The following is an 18,056-nucleotide window of genomic DNA, read 5'->3' on the forward strand; positions in this document are numbered from 1 at the left end:
TTTGTGGAAATTTCCGATTTGAATGTATTGAAAAATACGGTATTTTCAAACAATAGAGTATTTTTCACTACTAAATCCGAAATTTCCACAAAATCTTACAATTTCCCGAATATATCGGAAAATTCCCAAGAAAAATAGAATAATTCTGCACTTTATACGAACCGAGTGAACGAGGGAAAATTTAAACGTCCGTTCTCCGCGAAATCTAATTCAAAACTGACCGGGCGACTTACACAACGCGACGAATGAATAATGCATTATGTAATTCGATGACGAATATACGGAGGGGGATTATATCGATGATTTGTGGAAATTTCCGATTTGAATGTATTGAAAAATACGGTATTCAAACAATAGAATATTTTTCACTACTAATTCCGAAATTTCCACAAAATCTTACAATTTCCCGAATATATCGGAAAATTCCCAAGAGAAATCGAGCACTAAACACGACGAGCGATAATAAAAGCGTCCGTACTCCGTGAATTCTAAACGCAAACCGACACCGCCACTTACACAACGCGATTGAATGAATAATGCATTATGTAATTCGATGACGAATCTACGGTGGGGGATTATAACGATGATTTGTGGAGATTTCGTATTCGGATACCTATATTGAAAAATACGGTATTTTCAAACAATAGTTTTATTTCATTACTAAATGTGATGTTGAGTCACTCTCACCTTCCATAAATAAGCACAACCAATATTTATTATTGATAGTTTTATGTTCTAGGTACCTCTGTTCTTTGCTTTGAAATTCCGTTCGTATATTCGGCTTTCATTTGGATCCTTTATCATGTCAATTCATGTAAGTTCTTGTTCAATATGAAGTGATAGTGAAGAATAATTTTATATTCTCATTTGAAATCAATGCGTTTATTCGCTTACGATAAAAAATAAATTTCAATCGAATGAGAAACTCCAAAAGTGCTAGAAAAATCCATTATACTAGATAAACTCAATGCAATACCGATGTCTATTCTTTGCGAATGATATTTTTATGGGAATAGGTTCGTTCATTTGAAATGAAACATGCTTTAACAATCAAAATATATTTTAAGAGGTAATCACTAGATTGATGACATTCCTAATGTCCTAATATTAAAAATGCTTAGCTGATTTATAAAACCACTTTGCATACTACATTCATATAACTTCCATTTCACAAATAAACCATTAGATTTCTCTTTTACGTCTCTTTCGACCATGCGATCGTTCATGAAATGAAAATATTAACTTAATAATAATAAGTTAAAATGCTCTCTCCAATGATTGGCACAGTTCGCATAGTATAAGCCTATTTTAGGGGGTTTTAGGTAAGAATGATTCAGTGTATCCCATAGTAGTAATGTAAAATCTCTCCACGAGTTGCACTGCAATTTTATATCTTTTGATGGCACTTTTTCGAAAAAGGCTAAATGCATCGATGGTCACACTTACATTGTGCAATCTCATAAGCCTACCTAATTCACTTAATCTCACGATGAATAAAAGAGCATTTGTAACGATTTGTTCTTGAATAAAATTCATCCAGATTGGACAGACGACGAAAATGAATTATATTCAGAATAATTATTATTTTTGATATAATTCATTTTGTCCGGAAGAAATTGGATCTGACGATTTTAAGTCGATTCAGGAATTGAGCTTTGGGTAACGAATCACAAAGGAGAAAAACACATTTTTTTCAGTGACATTGGATTTCAAAAACTACCACACTAATTAAGAAATGTACAATGAAATTTAAAATAGAGTATATTCACTAAATCTTAATATACGATGACACAATGGAAATAATTACAAATGAGACGATAACATGAAAGAGTATTTCATCAACAAAAAAATAGCTTTTGGAAACATCGAGAACTTTCTAACAACCAGCATCAAGTATAGTGGGCTTATTGCAACCGTTAATAATTGAGACGATGCAAATTTGGGGTTGGTGAAATGAAATTAGAGTCACAGAATGATGCATTATAGTTTGCCAAAACGTTTTACTATGATTCTTGAGCTTCGAGTTAACGGTGTTGAGTGGTACCCTTGTTCGCTCTATGCCTCTGGTGATGGTCCCTTTTCCTACTTTCCCCCAACTTCAACACTTCGGCGTAACTCTTATCTAGGTTCTTCAGTTTCCTGATCTCCTGAGAGGCCAAGCTCGGCTTGAACTCGTACACTCCTCTCTCGCTGCTCTGACTTGGAGTGGGCGAAGGAATGCTCGCCCTGTTGGACGACCAGAATTGAAGCGTGTTGCCATTCCATGCCATCTCACTAGAAGGCTCTGGCGTCGAGTTCCTCTGGGCATTCTTCAGTTCCCTGCGGCGACGACCAGAGTTCGGACGACTTGTGTAGTTAATTGGTTGGCTACCGATTATGTGAGTCATGGGCGAATCAGAACGTTCTACGTTTCTGTTCTTGCGCCTTGAGGAACTTCTTTTACGGTGCTCAACTCGGATGTACTCGAAGGGCTGTCGGATCAGAGGTCTGAGAACGGGTTCCTGGAAAGAGACGATAATTAGTAAAGCTAGTTTCGTATCTGGATGATTAACACGAAAACCAAAAGAAAAAGGGCACAGGGGAGAGTTTCTGATCCCATCTGAACGCGGCAAGTTGAAAGACCCCAAAACATGCGAATTTTCAGAACAAAATTGTGATAGGTTCTCTATAAGCGTTCCAGCCTGAATACATTATTGATTCACACACCATAAATGAGCATAACCGGGAATCCCCTGTAGGTTAACCAAGGGTTCTGTGGAACCAAGCAAACTACATATGTAGTTCACTTGTTCCAGTGGAAGTAATACACGGCGCAAAAAAATTAACGCACATTATGGAAATCTCAAATTTATTCTACAACTGAAGGTGTTCTCAATGATAATTATTTTTATCAGAATTATGCATGCATATGTTATCCATTTTCAACGGTGTTCTTCAAAACAGATGTTTTCTCCCAGCAGGAATAAAAAAAGATGATATCATCAGATTTTGAATGTATTGGCTCCATTCTAAAATCAGTTGTTTTCGATCAATTCTAGTGATCAATAGTTTTTCTTTCGTTTGATTTTCTACACTCGATCGCTATGCAACGCGAAACACGCAATTTGACCCAAGAGGAATGTGCCCAAGCGGTAGTTTTGTGAGAAGAAGGGTGGACATACACAAGAATTGCAGAAAGGTTTGGAGTTTCCCATACAAGTGTGTCCAGAATGTTGCAGCGATTCAGGGAGACAGGTATGAATGTCCGAAGACCAGGACAGGGTAGACCACGGGTAACAACTGCCATTCAAGAACGGTTTGCAACCGCTCGCCTCCTTCAAATTCAGCTTGAGCAAACTCATGAGGTGCAAATTAGCACTCAGACAATAAGAAATCGTCTCAGAGAATATGATTTAAGGCCTCGTGTCGCGGCAAGAGGCCCAGCTCTTACCCCTGCCCATCGAAGGGCGCGTTTGGATTTTGCGAGAGAGCATATCCATTGGGGAGAGGCTGATTGGGAAAGAGTTCTCTTCACAGATGAGTCTAGATTCTGCCTCTACCATTGTGATCGACGTTCCCTTGTATACAGACGTCCACATGAAAGATATGCTCAGTGCAATTTCCTGAATACTACTGGTTTCGGGGGATGTTCGATTATGGTATGAGGTGGAATATCTTTGACTGCTCGCACAGACCTAGTGGTCGTTGATAATGGAGCTATGAATGCTGATAAGTATATAAGGAACATTCTTGAAGAGCATGTAGTGCCATTTGCCCCATACATTGGTGAAAATTTGATTTTCATGGACGATAATGCCAGACCCTATCGTGCGCGCATCGTTCAGGAGTACCTTGAAGAGGTTGAAGTCTCTCGAATGGAATGGCCAGCAAGAAGTCCAGATCTCAATTCGATTGAGCAGGTTTGGGACAACCTCAATAGAAGGCTGAGAAGTTCAGAAAATCATCCAGCTACTCTTAATGAGGAATCCAACTCGGAGAAATCTGGGAAGGATAAGATCAGAACATTTTAAGATCACTCATTTTGAGTGTAAACCGTCGTTGCCGAGCTGTAATTAACGCAAGGGGTGGAAATACCAAGTATTAAATCACTTATCAGCATTTCAGTATTTTGAAAATTGTTCATTTCTCTTCTTTCACATAAGATTCGGTGAAATCCTGAATTTTTCTTCCATTTAATGTGTCTTGTTCCGTTCAAAACCTTCCCGAGAGAACATAAAAAATAAGTTATAAAGTCAATGTAGAGTTAACTTTCATTAAAATTGAGATTTTCAGAATGTGCGTTAATTTTTTTGCTCAGTGTATTAGCTAATAAAGTTAGATTAAGAGAAAATTTATTCCAGCTCAGAACAGAATTAATTATAAATATTAATTAATTAATAGAAACAACAATTCCGGATGCAAGTGCAACTGTAGACCGGTTTCGGGATTTTCCCTCGTCAATACAGTATAGCACTGAATCTTCCGAACGGAGGATGGTAGTCAAAGCGATCTCGGAGCAACGTTTTGAGATATTCTCATCACGATACGCCCCCTGTCACGCAAAGACTGAACCAAACCTCACTTCTGCAGACTCCTATAACAGTTAATAGCTCTCAAGTTCAACTACTTCCCGCAGTCATCGAATGTAAAAACATTCATCAAGGAATGCGGGTGAGTTGAGGGGGGGGGAATTAATTATAAAGTTTTTCGAGGATATTGTTAATATTTGGATTGGTCGTAAAGAACCTATATTATGCAAGAAGCTCACGAACATTTTCACATTTTTTTGAACTAGACACTAAATCAACTTTTTGCTAATGTGGCACTCACAAAACTTGCTGCATAATATAGGCACTTTCCTTTTGTCGTAACGTTTACAAACATCACTGATCATGCATTCGATTCTAGACCAAAGACTCACAAGTATAACAAGAAGTCCACATTTTTTTGACCCCATTACCTGCGAAAGTAGTACTCGATGGTCGTTTTGGAAGAACAGATAGGCTTGGTATTTAATTTGGAATAGAGATGCAAACTTCCATTTTTATAGTAAAACTTTTGAAGTCAAATGTTAAACCTGGGTTCAGTTTTGCGTCAAAAAAGTCGTCTTTCTACTTAGTCTAACAAGTTCGATCAAACATCTCAAGAGGATCGTTAATACTCTTCAGCCTAAATGGTGGAATTTATCGACTTATCTGCAGCACCCATTGCTGCTAGGCAAATTCTATCTTCATCCAGAGAAACGCCATTTTTCGTTATGTTATTGAGGTCTAAAACAGTGTGCAATTCTGAGAGATGTCGCAGGGTACTTTTTATGTAGAGCTCTCTGAATTTGTTCAAATTTTTTACGATTCCATCTTCGACGCTTAACGAGGAAGATGGACGTACCTAGAGAAAGATAACAGTGCTTTCATCATCTTCTGGTGAGATTCAACGAAAGATGAACGCGCATTTATGGATCATCGTAGAAAAGGTGGATGACAGGAAACTTCGTTGATACCACACAGCCCAAAAATCAATTGAGTCAGATTTTACAGAAAATACTCTGATCCACTGTTCCTTCAATGTCCATTCGACCTCGAATATCAGTATTTACCTGTGGTTTGGATTCTTCAACGGGGACTTCGCTGGCCACCGGCGAAGTTGATGATGATGGCACTTCGACCTTGGTCTCCTTAGCTTCTTCTTTCTCTGGTTTCTCCTTCTTGTCCTGGATTTTCTTCTTCTCTTGCTTCGTTTTCTTCGGGTGTTCCTTCTTTTCCTCAGACTCTTGCTTCTTTTCCGTGTTATCTTCGACCTTCTCCTGTGGCAGGGGTACTGTCAAGGAGATGGTCGAAGATTGAACGCTGGCAGTGTCGTCACTGTGGACTTCTGGCACACCAGTACTCAACTGTGTATCGGAAGCGGTAGTGCTCATCGAAGGTTCGTTGAAATCTGGCTGACGTGAGGATTCAAGAACTGGAAGAAGCAAAAAAGGGTTGTCATTGAATTTTGTAGAGAACGAATTGGAAGTATTTTGTTCTTATTGAAAACCAAGAAAATTGGGTTCCAAATGATCTAACCGTATATGCATATTTGGTGTGGTTATCTATCTGTTTTTTACCTTCATCTTTGTTCTCGGCAGCCTTCTTTAAAACCGTAAAGATTTCCTTGAAAAGTTCCAAATACTGGGATTTTTGTTGCATCTGATTGTCTGCTATATTGTACACTCCAAGACTGCAATCTTCTCCAGCCGAGATGGAACATAGCAAGGATCCCAATATACAGTCAGTCTGCGTCGATTTGGAGCTGTTTGACATTTCATCTGCGAAACCTGTAAAAACACAAATGGTTTAAGACATGCACAGCATAAATCGTAAAGGCTAATACACAAAACATTGAGGAGCATAAAGGTGCACACAATGCAGACTAGTGCTGTAAGGTACCAGCTTCTTTACTGACCTGATGAGCTAGTCTCCGCTTCTGAAAAGTCAGTAGGTGTCCGTGACGCCATCTTCCTAGATTTTTTGCTGCCGTTCTGCTTATCTGATGAGCAATCATCCTGACCACTCTCGTAGTCCTGATCCTTGTGACCGAAGCTGGAAAATTCTCCGGAGTTCTTCAGCTCTTCCTCAAGCGATGCGAACAGTTTCTTGACCGGCATCTTTTTGGCGTGGTCAATGAAAAGAGGCTCATACTTCTCGACGAACTCTCTGTAGAAGTTTTTGCTGCTTTTGGATGTTGATGGAGGCTTTGAATTTGGCGTTTGTTTATAGTCCTGGAAGGAGATCACTTTTCATCGACGGAATTTGAGAGCTTTATGCGCGAACTGAGAGGTTAGCACAAGAAGCTGTTGGGTCTTGGGTCTTAGCTTGGACGAGACGGTTTCCTTTAGGGTTGAGGTACAGGAAATTTTGTTGTTTGGGATATATGTGGAATATTTTCTTGGGAAAGGTTGGTTTACGTATGAAAGCTACAGCACCTTCATTACAAGGAGACTACAAGCCTGAAGCTACTTCAGCATGAAGATTAAAACAGAATCACCATGGTAATTTTTTGTGCTGATGGAATACTGTGTCATAAGTCATGAGAAAATTATCACACTGAATGTTTTTCCTTAGAACAAATGTGTTAAACTTATATGTTACATAAAAATGAGTGCCACTACAAATCTCGGCACGATGTTCTGCTAATGATTACTTCTACTGAAATTCAACAATAAGCAACGGCTATAAATTACGTTTAGAAATTAGCAATGTTTAGTTCCCAGGCTCCAAAAGTTATGGTCAATGAAGAAATTGATATTTAGTACTTTGTTACGAAAGTATTCAACATGTAATGCAGTCAAACAACAGATGGCCATTGATGATATAGTGTGAAAGTGAAAGAAGCATTAATTCATCAGGTAAACCTTGATGTGTAAGAACTGAAATTAACCCCCTAAAGTCAATCGATTAATTTTGCTGATTCATTTGTTCGAAAAGTTTTTCATAAGACTGAAAATTATCTTCAAAATTGGTTTATCTCTGATGAATCAATATATTGCCGAAACCTCCAAACTAGTCTACTGACTATGCGGATTCGATTACATACCTTAAATTAATGATATTTATGTTTGATATAGTAGTGAAAGAAAATCAGAGGCACTCTGACTGTTTTGTAAATGAGGGACATCAAGTTGACGTCTTTGAAGCATGATATTAAATCGACTAGAGATTTTATAAGGTTTGATATTGTTGTGCACCAGTTATATATGGACATTCTGAGTCCAACGGAGCTGCGTAGATCTCTACAGGCCTGGGAAATAAACACAGCAGCTAGATTTTCACACGAAAAACATGCGAGATGAGGTCATGCTCCATTTTTTCTTAATAAGGCTTTTGGGATTTTTAATAGACCGAAAGAGGTAATCCTATTTTGAATGAACAACCAAGTTGTCATGTCTAACTTCTCAAGAAAGAGATTTCGCAGTGAAATCAATTCAAAAAGATGCTATCATGTGGAATATTCAATCAGAACACTGTGAAGTTAATGAAAAAGTCATAATAGAACACAATAAATGTTCGGGACAAACTCTAGATCGTTTCGTTTTTCATTGAAAGCGGAAATTCGTGATATTAAAAAATCTTTCAGGATTCAGGATGTAAATAACTAATGATAACTGACATCTGAATAGATTCTTATGATACTTACGTCGACGTTCAGATCGAATTTGGATATGAACGGCGGAGTTGCGTTCATAATTTCGTGAAGGATACTGGAATCGTCATCTTCAGGGATGTTTTCTTCGAATTCCTCGGGATCGTCGAGTCGGGATTGTTGGTCTACGTACTCCATATCTGTGAGGCAGCGACTACAAATTTGGCCCTTCCTACAGAAAATAAATTCCCATTGAAAATTCTAGTTTCCTTCAGTTACGATAAACCTATTGTATCTTTTCAATGACGAAACGTTCGAAGACCCTGCGCAGGCGTGAGAATCTCGAACATCTCGTGCCCAAAGTTGGACCTGCGACTGCGCCTTTAACGTTGTCATTCAAATGAAATAGTATCTCACCGGACTTCTTCCAGAAGAGAAATTTCCTCATGGATACTCTTGAACTCGTCCCCTTTATGATGCAACTTGATGACCTGGTTCTCCAGCGCCTGATTCTGCTGCTGTAAGGCGTCCAGATGTTCTTCCAGCTCTGTCACCTTCCTCTGTTCCTTAGCGTGCATCAACTTCACATCCCTCAGTTGAGCAAGTAATTTGGAAACTTCCTCAAGAGCATCTGTCCCGTCCTCTAATGTCTCCGAGGTCAGGGGTTCTTGGTTGGTGTCAGTCTTTTTGTCTGCTTTGGGTGTTGAAGCGTTGATCTGAAATCAATACGAGAATTCATTGATTAAAACTTTCACAATCTAACTTGAACGTATAATTATCGTGTGTTTCAACAATAAATTGTAACCCAAAGCAACTAGGTACCAAAATACGTCAAACTGACTTCTGTTGACCTGATTTGAGTTCAAAAAATCAGGAAGAATGAAAAGAAACTCCTCAAAGATACTGACCTTGTCCTGCGCATTGGGTTTATCAGGACTAGACGGTTGCGAACCACCGAAACCATTCCCGAAGGACTTGCTGTACATCGGAGACGTGAGGGGTGTCGATTGGACTTCGGTCTGTCTTCCCAGCTTCTTCTTCAACATGTCAACTTGCAAGGTCAGGTCGTCGATCTGGCTGAGCAGCTCGTTGTTCTTCGACTCCATGTTTTCCAACATGGCGCCGAGGTTTTTCGTCCTCTTCTTCTCATTGGCATAATCGATATTCAACTTGTGATTGACTATCTCCAAGTCCTGAATACTGACCTCCAGATGCTCGTAGATCTTCAACCGAGACTCGTTGACCTCCCGGAGGGCAGTCGTCTGTTTGCTGAGATACTGAAAATTCGGGGGATGTTGTCAGTTGGTTTACCTTACACGAATATGGGATGGGGAGGTAGGGTTTGGATGCTTGATGGAGTAATTCGTGTTTCTGATGGAGTTCATCAAGGTTCTGTTCAAGGTCTTCAACTAATCTACACGACTCAAGTTATATGAATTGAAATTCGTATTTCCTATATATGACAACGTTTCTGATTTTGAGTTTCATTAAGGACTTCCTTCCACAAGGTATAAATGAATAGTTGAGAAATCTTCATTATTGATGACAAAGCATGAAAAAAGAACCGATTGAAGAAAGTCTTCACACTCTGTGATTATTCAACAATTATTGAGTCATTGTAATGCAATTAACAATAGCAGAATTTCCTGTTTTTACTTTATTTCTTTTTTCATGTATTTGAAAAATATCTTACCATGATCTCCTGCGTCTGGTCATCGATGACATTCTGGCTATGTTTGAGAGCATTTTCCAATTCTTTATTCCTTTCTAGTAGGGTTTTCCCTAGTTCAGCGGCTAGTTGGAGGTCTGAAAGAGAAAAAATTATTAGTTTTATTCAAATAAATGATAATAACGTTTGAGAAACCATTGATCAAATTGTTTTCAAGAGACTTTTGTGTTTTTTCTGATGGCCACGTTATTATAATTGTATTCCATTCAATTATGGATAATTAAATACCAAGTTTCAGTATTTTCACTTCGAGTTATAGAGAAATTTTAATTTTATTCTAGACTTATGCCCAACCCTGTATCATTTATCTTCTTATAACATGTAAGGCTGGGATATCAGATATGATTTTTTCTGAAATGTTCAGAGTATAGCCTGAGCTTGGATTGACATAGAAAGATTTTTCAATTTTTGCTCATACACGCCTGGGCCCCTGATCATTGATACGCCCCTGGAAGGAGGTTTCTCGAATTCAACGGTTCGAGCAACCGCAAAAATTCGCAATGTCACTGACCGTGAAAACAATCACAATTTCGCAATTATGTAACATTACAGAACTAATATGGGATTAATCGCTTGTAATCGAATGATATTCGATATTCTCACGATACAACGAAAACTACAGATAAATCGTACGTGCCATCACGATTCGACAATATTCATATGGAACAAACGACTGGCTCAAGGTGATTTCGAAGCTATCTTCTTACATCAATCTGAATGGAAGTTATCCATGACCGGTGGTCACCGAAGAAGAAAATGAGAGTGGTTTGGGATGCTGCACTGCTGCAGCAGCCGAACGAAAGTTCTAGTCCCGTACTCAGGGCCTAGTAGTCACGAATATTTGATACTAATCCCAGATTGCTACGAAACATGTCGTTATTATCAAGGCCTGACTAGACTATCTTTACAGCAATTGCTCAAAGACTTTAGTAATTAAGAAGTAGGTTGTAAGAAATTAATAACATTATTCATCCAGGTAGTTTTGTCGCAATTCACCATTCAAAAATGCCCTTGTAGTATACAGGGTGGAAGTATTCACCAACTTATTCAAGTGCATGATTCTTTTCAAAAACTTAATGACATTTTGGTACGAGGATGTATTGATATCTAGTTAGCCTAGACCAGTTCCATGCATAAAAAAATATTGCGTTACCATAGCAACGAACAATAACTCATTAGGATTGTCAGTGTGAAGTTTGAGGTAAGCAGATTTACGAAGATATGCTTAATACCCTTGGCGATCAATGTCCTTCGTATGCAACCGTGAAACATTGGACTGCAAGCTTCAAAAGAGGTAAATTTTCCATTGAAGATGATAACCGATCGGGAAGGCCAGTTTCTGTGACAGTCCCCGAAAATATCGATGCAGTTTATGACATGATTTTATCAGTCCGTCGAATTGGGCTAAAACGAATATCTAAAGCACTGAATATTTCATACGAACGCGTTCATCATATAATTCACGTCAATTTGGACATGAGAAAAATTGCTGCAAAATGGATCCCCAAATGTTTGAATGTTGAGTAAAAGCGTGCAAGGGTAGAAGCATCGCGTTCGATCTGTGCTCGATTTGAAAACGATGTAGACTTCTTAAACCGAATTTTTACTATGGATGAGACTTGGGTACATTTCTACGATCCAGAAACAAAGCAACAATCGATGGAATGGCGACACTCTGGTTCTCCAAGACCTAAGAAGTTTCGTGTCCAAAAATCTGCTGGAAAAGTTCTTGCTTCAGTTTTTTGGGATTGCCATGGAGTAATCATGATTGATTTTTTGTACAGTAATCGGAGATTACTATTCGACATCACTGAGCACTCTATGGGAAAAAAATTAAGAGAAAGGACGCGGAAAGCTATCCGAAGGTGTTTTGTTTTTGCAGGACAACGCCCCTGCACACAAATCTCATGTTGCCATGAAAAAAATTCGTGATTTAGGGTTTGAATACTGGAACACCCCCCTATTCACCAGTTGGTTTTTGATAATTCTGAACAGCCCCTGAAGATCAATTTTTAATATCAGATATAATTACCCCAAAAATTCGTTTTGGCAAGCACAAAGTTGGTTTTTCGGGGTAGCTCTTTCTGCAAAATTCCTTGGAAAGAGTTTAAATCCTCACACTCAACAACTGTCGAATTTCCTCGTGTTTCGACATTTCTTGAAAACATGCGAGTACGTCTCTGTACTTAAAGATGGTATACAGTGTGCGTTGAAGTGAGAAGATTAAACTTTTTGTTCAGGACTAGCTAACGAAAGGATAGAAAGAACATTTATCGCGGTATATGTGACCTTTCCTGATGTTCTTCCAAATTCATCACGGAGGAAATTTTAAATCGAGCACTATTTATAAAGACGCTGAGTTTACGTTGAACGGCACATGTGGATTAAGGAAGACTAATTGAGAAATCCCTCTATTCAATTTGTGTTTATTGCAAAAAGCAATGTAAAAAAACTTCTGCAGAGAACCACACAGAAAAATAACCTACAATAGTTTATCGATTAGTGATACAGTTCTTCGATCACGAGCCGTCAGATGCTTCATGACAGTCGAAGACTTCTGTCGAATTTCTGTAAACCAATGATAGAGCTTCATACGTATGACGAAAGTGATATATACATAAGCGCGGTCATTTTGAATATCCATTCAAAATAAACCCAATTCCAATTTCAATATAAAAGATAAGATCTTTTGCAGCACAGTTATGCACAAACATAAATCAATTTTGCCTGGAATCACTCTCATGTTAATCTGATGTACAAATTCCTGATAGACTGGCAATTTCCTGCTATTTCAAAATATTTACGATAGACTGCTCTCCTTATTAAGTAATGCAGAGCTTGCTAACCCAAAATAATCGGTGTTACTACGAAATGAAATCATTAGCAAGTACTCATTTGATGCACACAACACTACACCTTCTGTTCAATGGAGTGCGCTCTGAAAATAATTAGAAACCTGTGATTAATTCTTTACAGTTTAAAAGTGTTTTGTTGTACTAGAATTCAGACTTCACGTTCAAAGGAAGCAGGAAGATGTATACATATAAACATTCATATTCCAAGTTTGTTAGGCCAAGGGTACATGAAGAGATCGTAATTAGATGTTTCCGTTATTCTGGCATGAGATATGACCGATTAACATTACTTATTTTTCAGAAACTACCCACGATTCAATTCTGATGATGGTATCTGGTACTCGGTATATCTTTTTTAGGTATAACTACTGTAATTCCTGATATTCTCAACTTTCTTAATTCGAAGGGACACACCCTGTGTAGTTTTGTAGATTTTGTAGATTTCTACATTTGGAGAATCGTCTAATTTGAAACAATAGGAAATGATTAAGGTACTTAGTAATTCAAGGGCGGTCCTAGACTGATTTTCTGGGGGGGGTAGTAATTGAAAGAACAATTGAAATTTCCAATTGAGACTTCAAATAACACCCTGTAGGTATCTTTAGTTTGCATTTGCAGTACCATATTTTTTTTTCTTTAAATTGTACAGTGCATCCCATTTTGGGTGAGACAGCCAGGGTTTCTCGCTTGTTATTTAAGATAGAGCCGTGCGGTTTTCACGTTTCTGTCCTACTTTTTTGTGAAATTCTGCGTAAAATCCAGTGGCCTACTCAATTTTTGTTTTCGGGGTATGGTTTTAAAGATACGACACAAACCTCTATTTTTTTCAATGGAACATCCTGTATTTCATTACTTCGTTGAATTCGTTATTTTTTTCCCTTCAAAATTATGTATAACATTATATAGGTAGGATGTTCAGAAATGCTAAAAAACGCTCAAACATCACATAATAATGATTCCAATAAGAGGATTATTACTTTTATTTTTATTTATTTATTTATTTTATTTATTGAAATACAACTATCATTCAACAATTATGTTGTTATTATAGTTGACTTATAACTAAGTTTTTGAAATTATTAAATGTACACTTTAATGAATTCTTGATATGACCTGGCATGCTATTAAAAGTTGTCAAGCTGGCATATATGGGATGGCATATATGATTATTAAGCGTAGTATTTCATGTATGATACAAACATCCTCGTTGTTATTATGGCTACTATACATTTGGAAGCATTGTTTAATCAAGTAGGCATTGAAGAGAAAAAAATAAATCTGATCTAGCTGTCATCGCTATGCATTTTTATTGTGTTTAGACACAACAGTCCCGAAGAACTTCGTGCATCAACAGAGAAATTAAAAAACAGCCCTTTTATAATATTAAATGCACTATAAAGTATAAAGTCTTTATACCACGTATTGAAAAGGTTTGTCAATTATGTATTAGGCAAAACGGACAGCAATTTGAACAGTTTAATTATAATTAGTAAAATATTATGCAATGTTGAAAATTTGTATCAATACCAATAAATATTTTATTGGTATTTCTTCTCTATCTAATTTGTATTATGAATTTTTGTATTATTTATGTGCTGCTATTAGGTAGGTACTGTTACGAACCGCTGAATTCAAATTTTATTTATATATTATTTTGTTAAAATCCATCAACAGAATCGTAACTTATAAAAAGCAAATTATTTCAATTAGTCTATTCAAGGAGTGACTTTTCTGAAAACTATTCTTGACCGACAACTCCCTATTATTTTTTTTTGTTTCCATGCCATCCAAAATTTCCTAGCATAGCATCTATAATGAATAAATTTCTTATAAATTAAATAAAATTTCTTCTAATTCCTAGTACTCATTGCAAAAACTAAACTAAACAATATTATATTGGGGAAACGCAAACCATAACAGTACCTTCGTTTTGTTTTTCGTGTTAGTGATGAGTGTATTATCTTTGATAGAAGAGTCATCTAATTGATTCTTCTTCTCTAAAATCATCATTATGTGATGTTTTAGTGTTTTTCAGCATTTCTGAATTCAACGAAGTAATAAAGTACATGCAGGGTGTTCCATTGAAAAAAATATAAGTTTGTGTCGTATCTTCAAAACCATACCCCGAAAAAAAAATTGAAGACGACACTGTATTCTACGCAAAATTTTGTATCAGACGTAGTTTTCAGCTCAGCATTATTTCTCAAAACTTCGGAGATAAAGGAGGGATACGAAAAGTATCAATTTCCAACATCGCCCTGTATCTCATAAACGGAAACAGTTATGCAAAATCTGATTAGGATAACTTGAGTTTCACAAAAAAGTTCTATCTAAAGCCCGTTTGTAACGGCCGAGAATTCTCTACCAAATTTTGGTTAGAAAACGGCAGAGATTATTTTGTATGCAACTGAACAGAGAATTCTACCGAAAGTGCGTATGTAACGGTACATAATTCACGGCGCATGAATTCTCGGCTGTTGCAAACGGGCTTTAAATAACAATCGAGAAACCTGGCTGTCTCAGCCAAGATGGGATGCACTGTAAAGGAATCTCTCCTTTTCATTTCACTATAATATTGTTTTTTCTTAGTTTTTTTATATGAAAAATTCAAAAAATCGTATTCGTTATGGGCTCTGGGGGGGGTAATTACCCCCTTTACCCCCCCCGTAGGACCGCCCATGCTTAGTATCTAACGATGATTTAAACCTTGTATAAAGTGCTTTGGTTATAGAATAATATATCCATCAATTTGTGAGTTATTTTTCTCCATTGCCTATCATTGTTTCCGTGTAAAACATGGTATCAAAATGAACATAATAATAATCATTATACAATCACTATAGATCATTTACTCCATAGCTAGATACGTTCCTAACCCAAACCAACCTCATCGTTATTTATAGGTGAAATTTAAACATGGCATTTCGCCTCCACACTTTCCAAAAAAAATCCAATTTACGATCTGCAGGGCATCAGGCTTCCAACACAATGATAGATCTTATCGGCAAGCGATCTCTTTTTAATCGATTCCGTGGACACACCCAAAGAGTTCGATTCTTCTAGTGCCAAAAAAACGGATGGCATTATGTCGAAATTGGGAGGGTGTAAAAGAAAATCGCAAACTTTCACCACTTCCTCGGGGTATTGGCTGAATGTTATGAATGAGGTATATCGGTTACATTGAGTAGTAATGAGATGAATCAGCGTAGTAGAACGAGAAGCTGTGTATAATTAAGATGAATGACAACGCATGATGTCGAGAGGATTTTGAGATAATTTCGACGGAAATAATTCGTTTCGTCCACAAGAATATTCCAGTGATAGCTATAACTGCCATTCGGTGAATTGTCCAGCAAAAAATTGGATTAATCGAAAAGTGCTCGAGAAAGACTCGTGGTAAAAACAAAAATCAAGATATTTCATCTGATCTGAATGCATCGATTATTGAAATTATAAAAATCGAAGAAGGCAAGCGAAAATATGTAAAATGAGATGCCTAGGTAGGAATTTTTCATCATTGCACCCCAAAAGTTGAGAGTGTTTCAAAAGTTTCAAATTTTCTTCACCAATTTTTGCAAAATCAGAGATCTAAATGTTTACTCACTTATCTAACCCATTTCTCTGTCTATTTTTTGATAAGTTTCACAGATAACGCCTTTGCATACTATTCAAGCAGCCTTGATCAATTTCTCCCTAGAGATTTGGTTAAAGCTTGGAGTTATTGAAGTCTTTTTTTGGAGCAATACCTATACTGATGCCAAAAATGATTGAAAAAAGAGACAGGGTTTCAGGAAGTGCTATTTAAAATTCAAATAGTTATACCTTGATATTCTAAAATCCACAATACGTCAGACGGAAGCGAACATATTCAATGTAAGAGAATTTATATGTTTCATCTGAATCTAAACGACTTATATTTCAGCTGAATATTTCCACAGTCAGAAAGATTGTGAATGAAGAGGATGACAAAGAATTTCTTTCTATTGGGAGACCCAAAAAAGTGGTGGCATTTGAGAATTTTATGTTTGAGTGAATTAATGCGAAAAGTTTGCTACGGGATTTTCGATTAATGTCATCGTAGAATAAGTTGCCGAAAATTGATTTTTCTATTTTTCATTTGACTTGTCCTATACATTGTAAATGTCTTAAGGTACCAATAAATACCTAATTATTATCATTATATCAATGTATTAACATGCACAGCCCCAAATACGCGCCAGTTGTCCTGTTAATTGATTATTCATGTGAAATTTTGGTTCAAAGGTGAAGTTCATCTTGCCTTCAAACTTCCTTTAATTCCTTTTACTTATATAGATGCAAGATGATTTTTGTTGAAGAATTTAACATTCTTGTAATTATCTGTTAATTCCTTCGGGAGATACCCATTCCCAACCACTGCATCATATGCATTTCATCTTTGTGTTAATATTTTTGAAATCTACAACTGATGTAACGTATTCAAACTTTATCCAAAGAAGATAACGAACATTAACTCTCCTCAAGCTAGTGCATATTATGATATTATACTGATCTCTTGTATTTTCCATGAAAATAACTGGATTTGGTATGCCTTCAATCAGTTTGTGTAAACTTCATTTATGTTCGTCACATATTTTCCGAAGACATTCGACATTGTGATAAAATACGTAATAACAGAAACTTTTACGTAGAACGGGCAACATGGCGTAGATTCAAAACCCAAAAATGTTTTGACAAGCGTCATAACCCCACATTTTCGTACTATACAGAGTGAAAAGTGTCAAATTTCCATGGCCAACCGACTGCTAAAATAAAAGTGAATGGAGTATAGTATGGTAGTTTTTTTTTTCGGTTCTCACGTCAGTAGTTTACATTGATTCCCTTTTAGGGTAATGTGTTTGATGCCGAATATACATTATAAACGATGAAGATTTCAATAAATCAAACAAAATTATCCACTTTTACTTGTTATAAACAGTTAACGATAATTCTCAATGCTATCAAGTGTGCTGGTTGGTATCCGCATGCCTTTTCAGTTCACACAATTTGAATACATTAAATTCCACCTTCGTATTTATCTGTTTCCTTTCGTATTGACATCATTTATGTGGAATTATCCACATATTCACACTCTCCCTGCACATATCGTACAAAAACGAATGACAAATCCTTTCACTGCTACTTTCTTCCTAGATGATAATTTACAGCTAGAGACTTCTTCAATCATTTCAAATTGAGCACATCTGATTTTATTACCCGTCAGTGTAAGCGATAATAGGACTTCTGGCTTCTTCTGATATGATGCAAGAAAGAAAAAATAATACAAAGTTTGCTCAAAAAAGATATCTGACCATCACCCTTTGGAAGACATTTCCCTTCTTCACATCAGTTGTTGT

The 18,056-nt window shown here is 36.9% G+C and overlaps 1 protein-coding gene across 6 annotated transcripts in view; it reads right to left on the reverse strand.

The window, feature by feature from the left end:
- Window positions 1-1,743: 1,743 nt before the first annotated feature.
- The window catches only part of LOC123312982 (cerebellar degeneration-related protein 2), a 66,758-nt gene continuing 50,445 nt past the window's right edge, over window positions 1,744-18,056 (reverse strand). For 4 of the 6 annotated variants that reach the window (XM_044897623.1, XM_044897625.1, XM_044897624.1 and 1 more), the window contains exons 2-9: window positions 9,791-9,903; window positions 9,006-9,374; window positions 8,515-8,813; window positions 8,152-8,329; window positions 6,421-6,736; window positions 6,083-6,292; window positions 5,576-5,937; window positions 1,744-2,501 (exon numbers count right to left, since the gene is read on the reverse strand). In XM_044897623.1, coding sequence (XP_044753558.1) covers window positions 2,025-2,501; window positions 5,576-5,937; window positions 6,083-6,292; window positions 6,421-6,736; window positions 8,152-8,329; window positions 8,515-8,813; window positions 9,006-9,374; window positions 9,791-9,903 — 2,324 coding nt within the window. In that variant the 3' untranslated portion in view covers window positions 1,744-2,024. Of the gene's footprint in view, window positions 2,502-4,973; window positions 5,368-5,575; window positions 5,938-6,082; window positions 6,293-6,420; window positions 6,737-8,151; window positions 8,330-8,514; window positions 8,814-9,005; window positions 9,375-9,790; window positions 9,904-18,056 lie in introns of those variants that run through there. The other 2 variants (XM_044897626.1, XM_044897627.1) reach the window with 2 other exon arrangements.

The sequence above is a fragment of the Coccinella septempunctata genome, chromosome 5, assembly GCF_907165205.1.
Source record: "Coccinella septempunctata chromosome 5, icCocSept1.1, whole genome shotgun sequence".
NCBI classification, from domain to species: Eukaryota; Metazoa; Arthropoda; class Insecta; order Coleoptera; family Coccinellidae; genus Coccinella; species Coccinella septempunctata.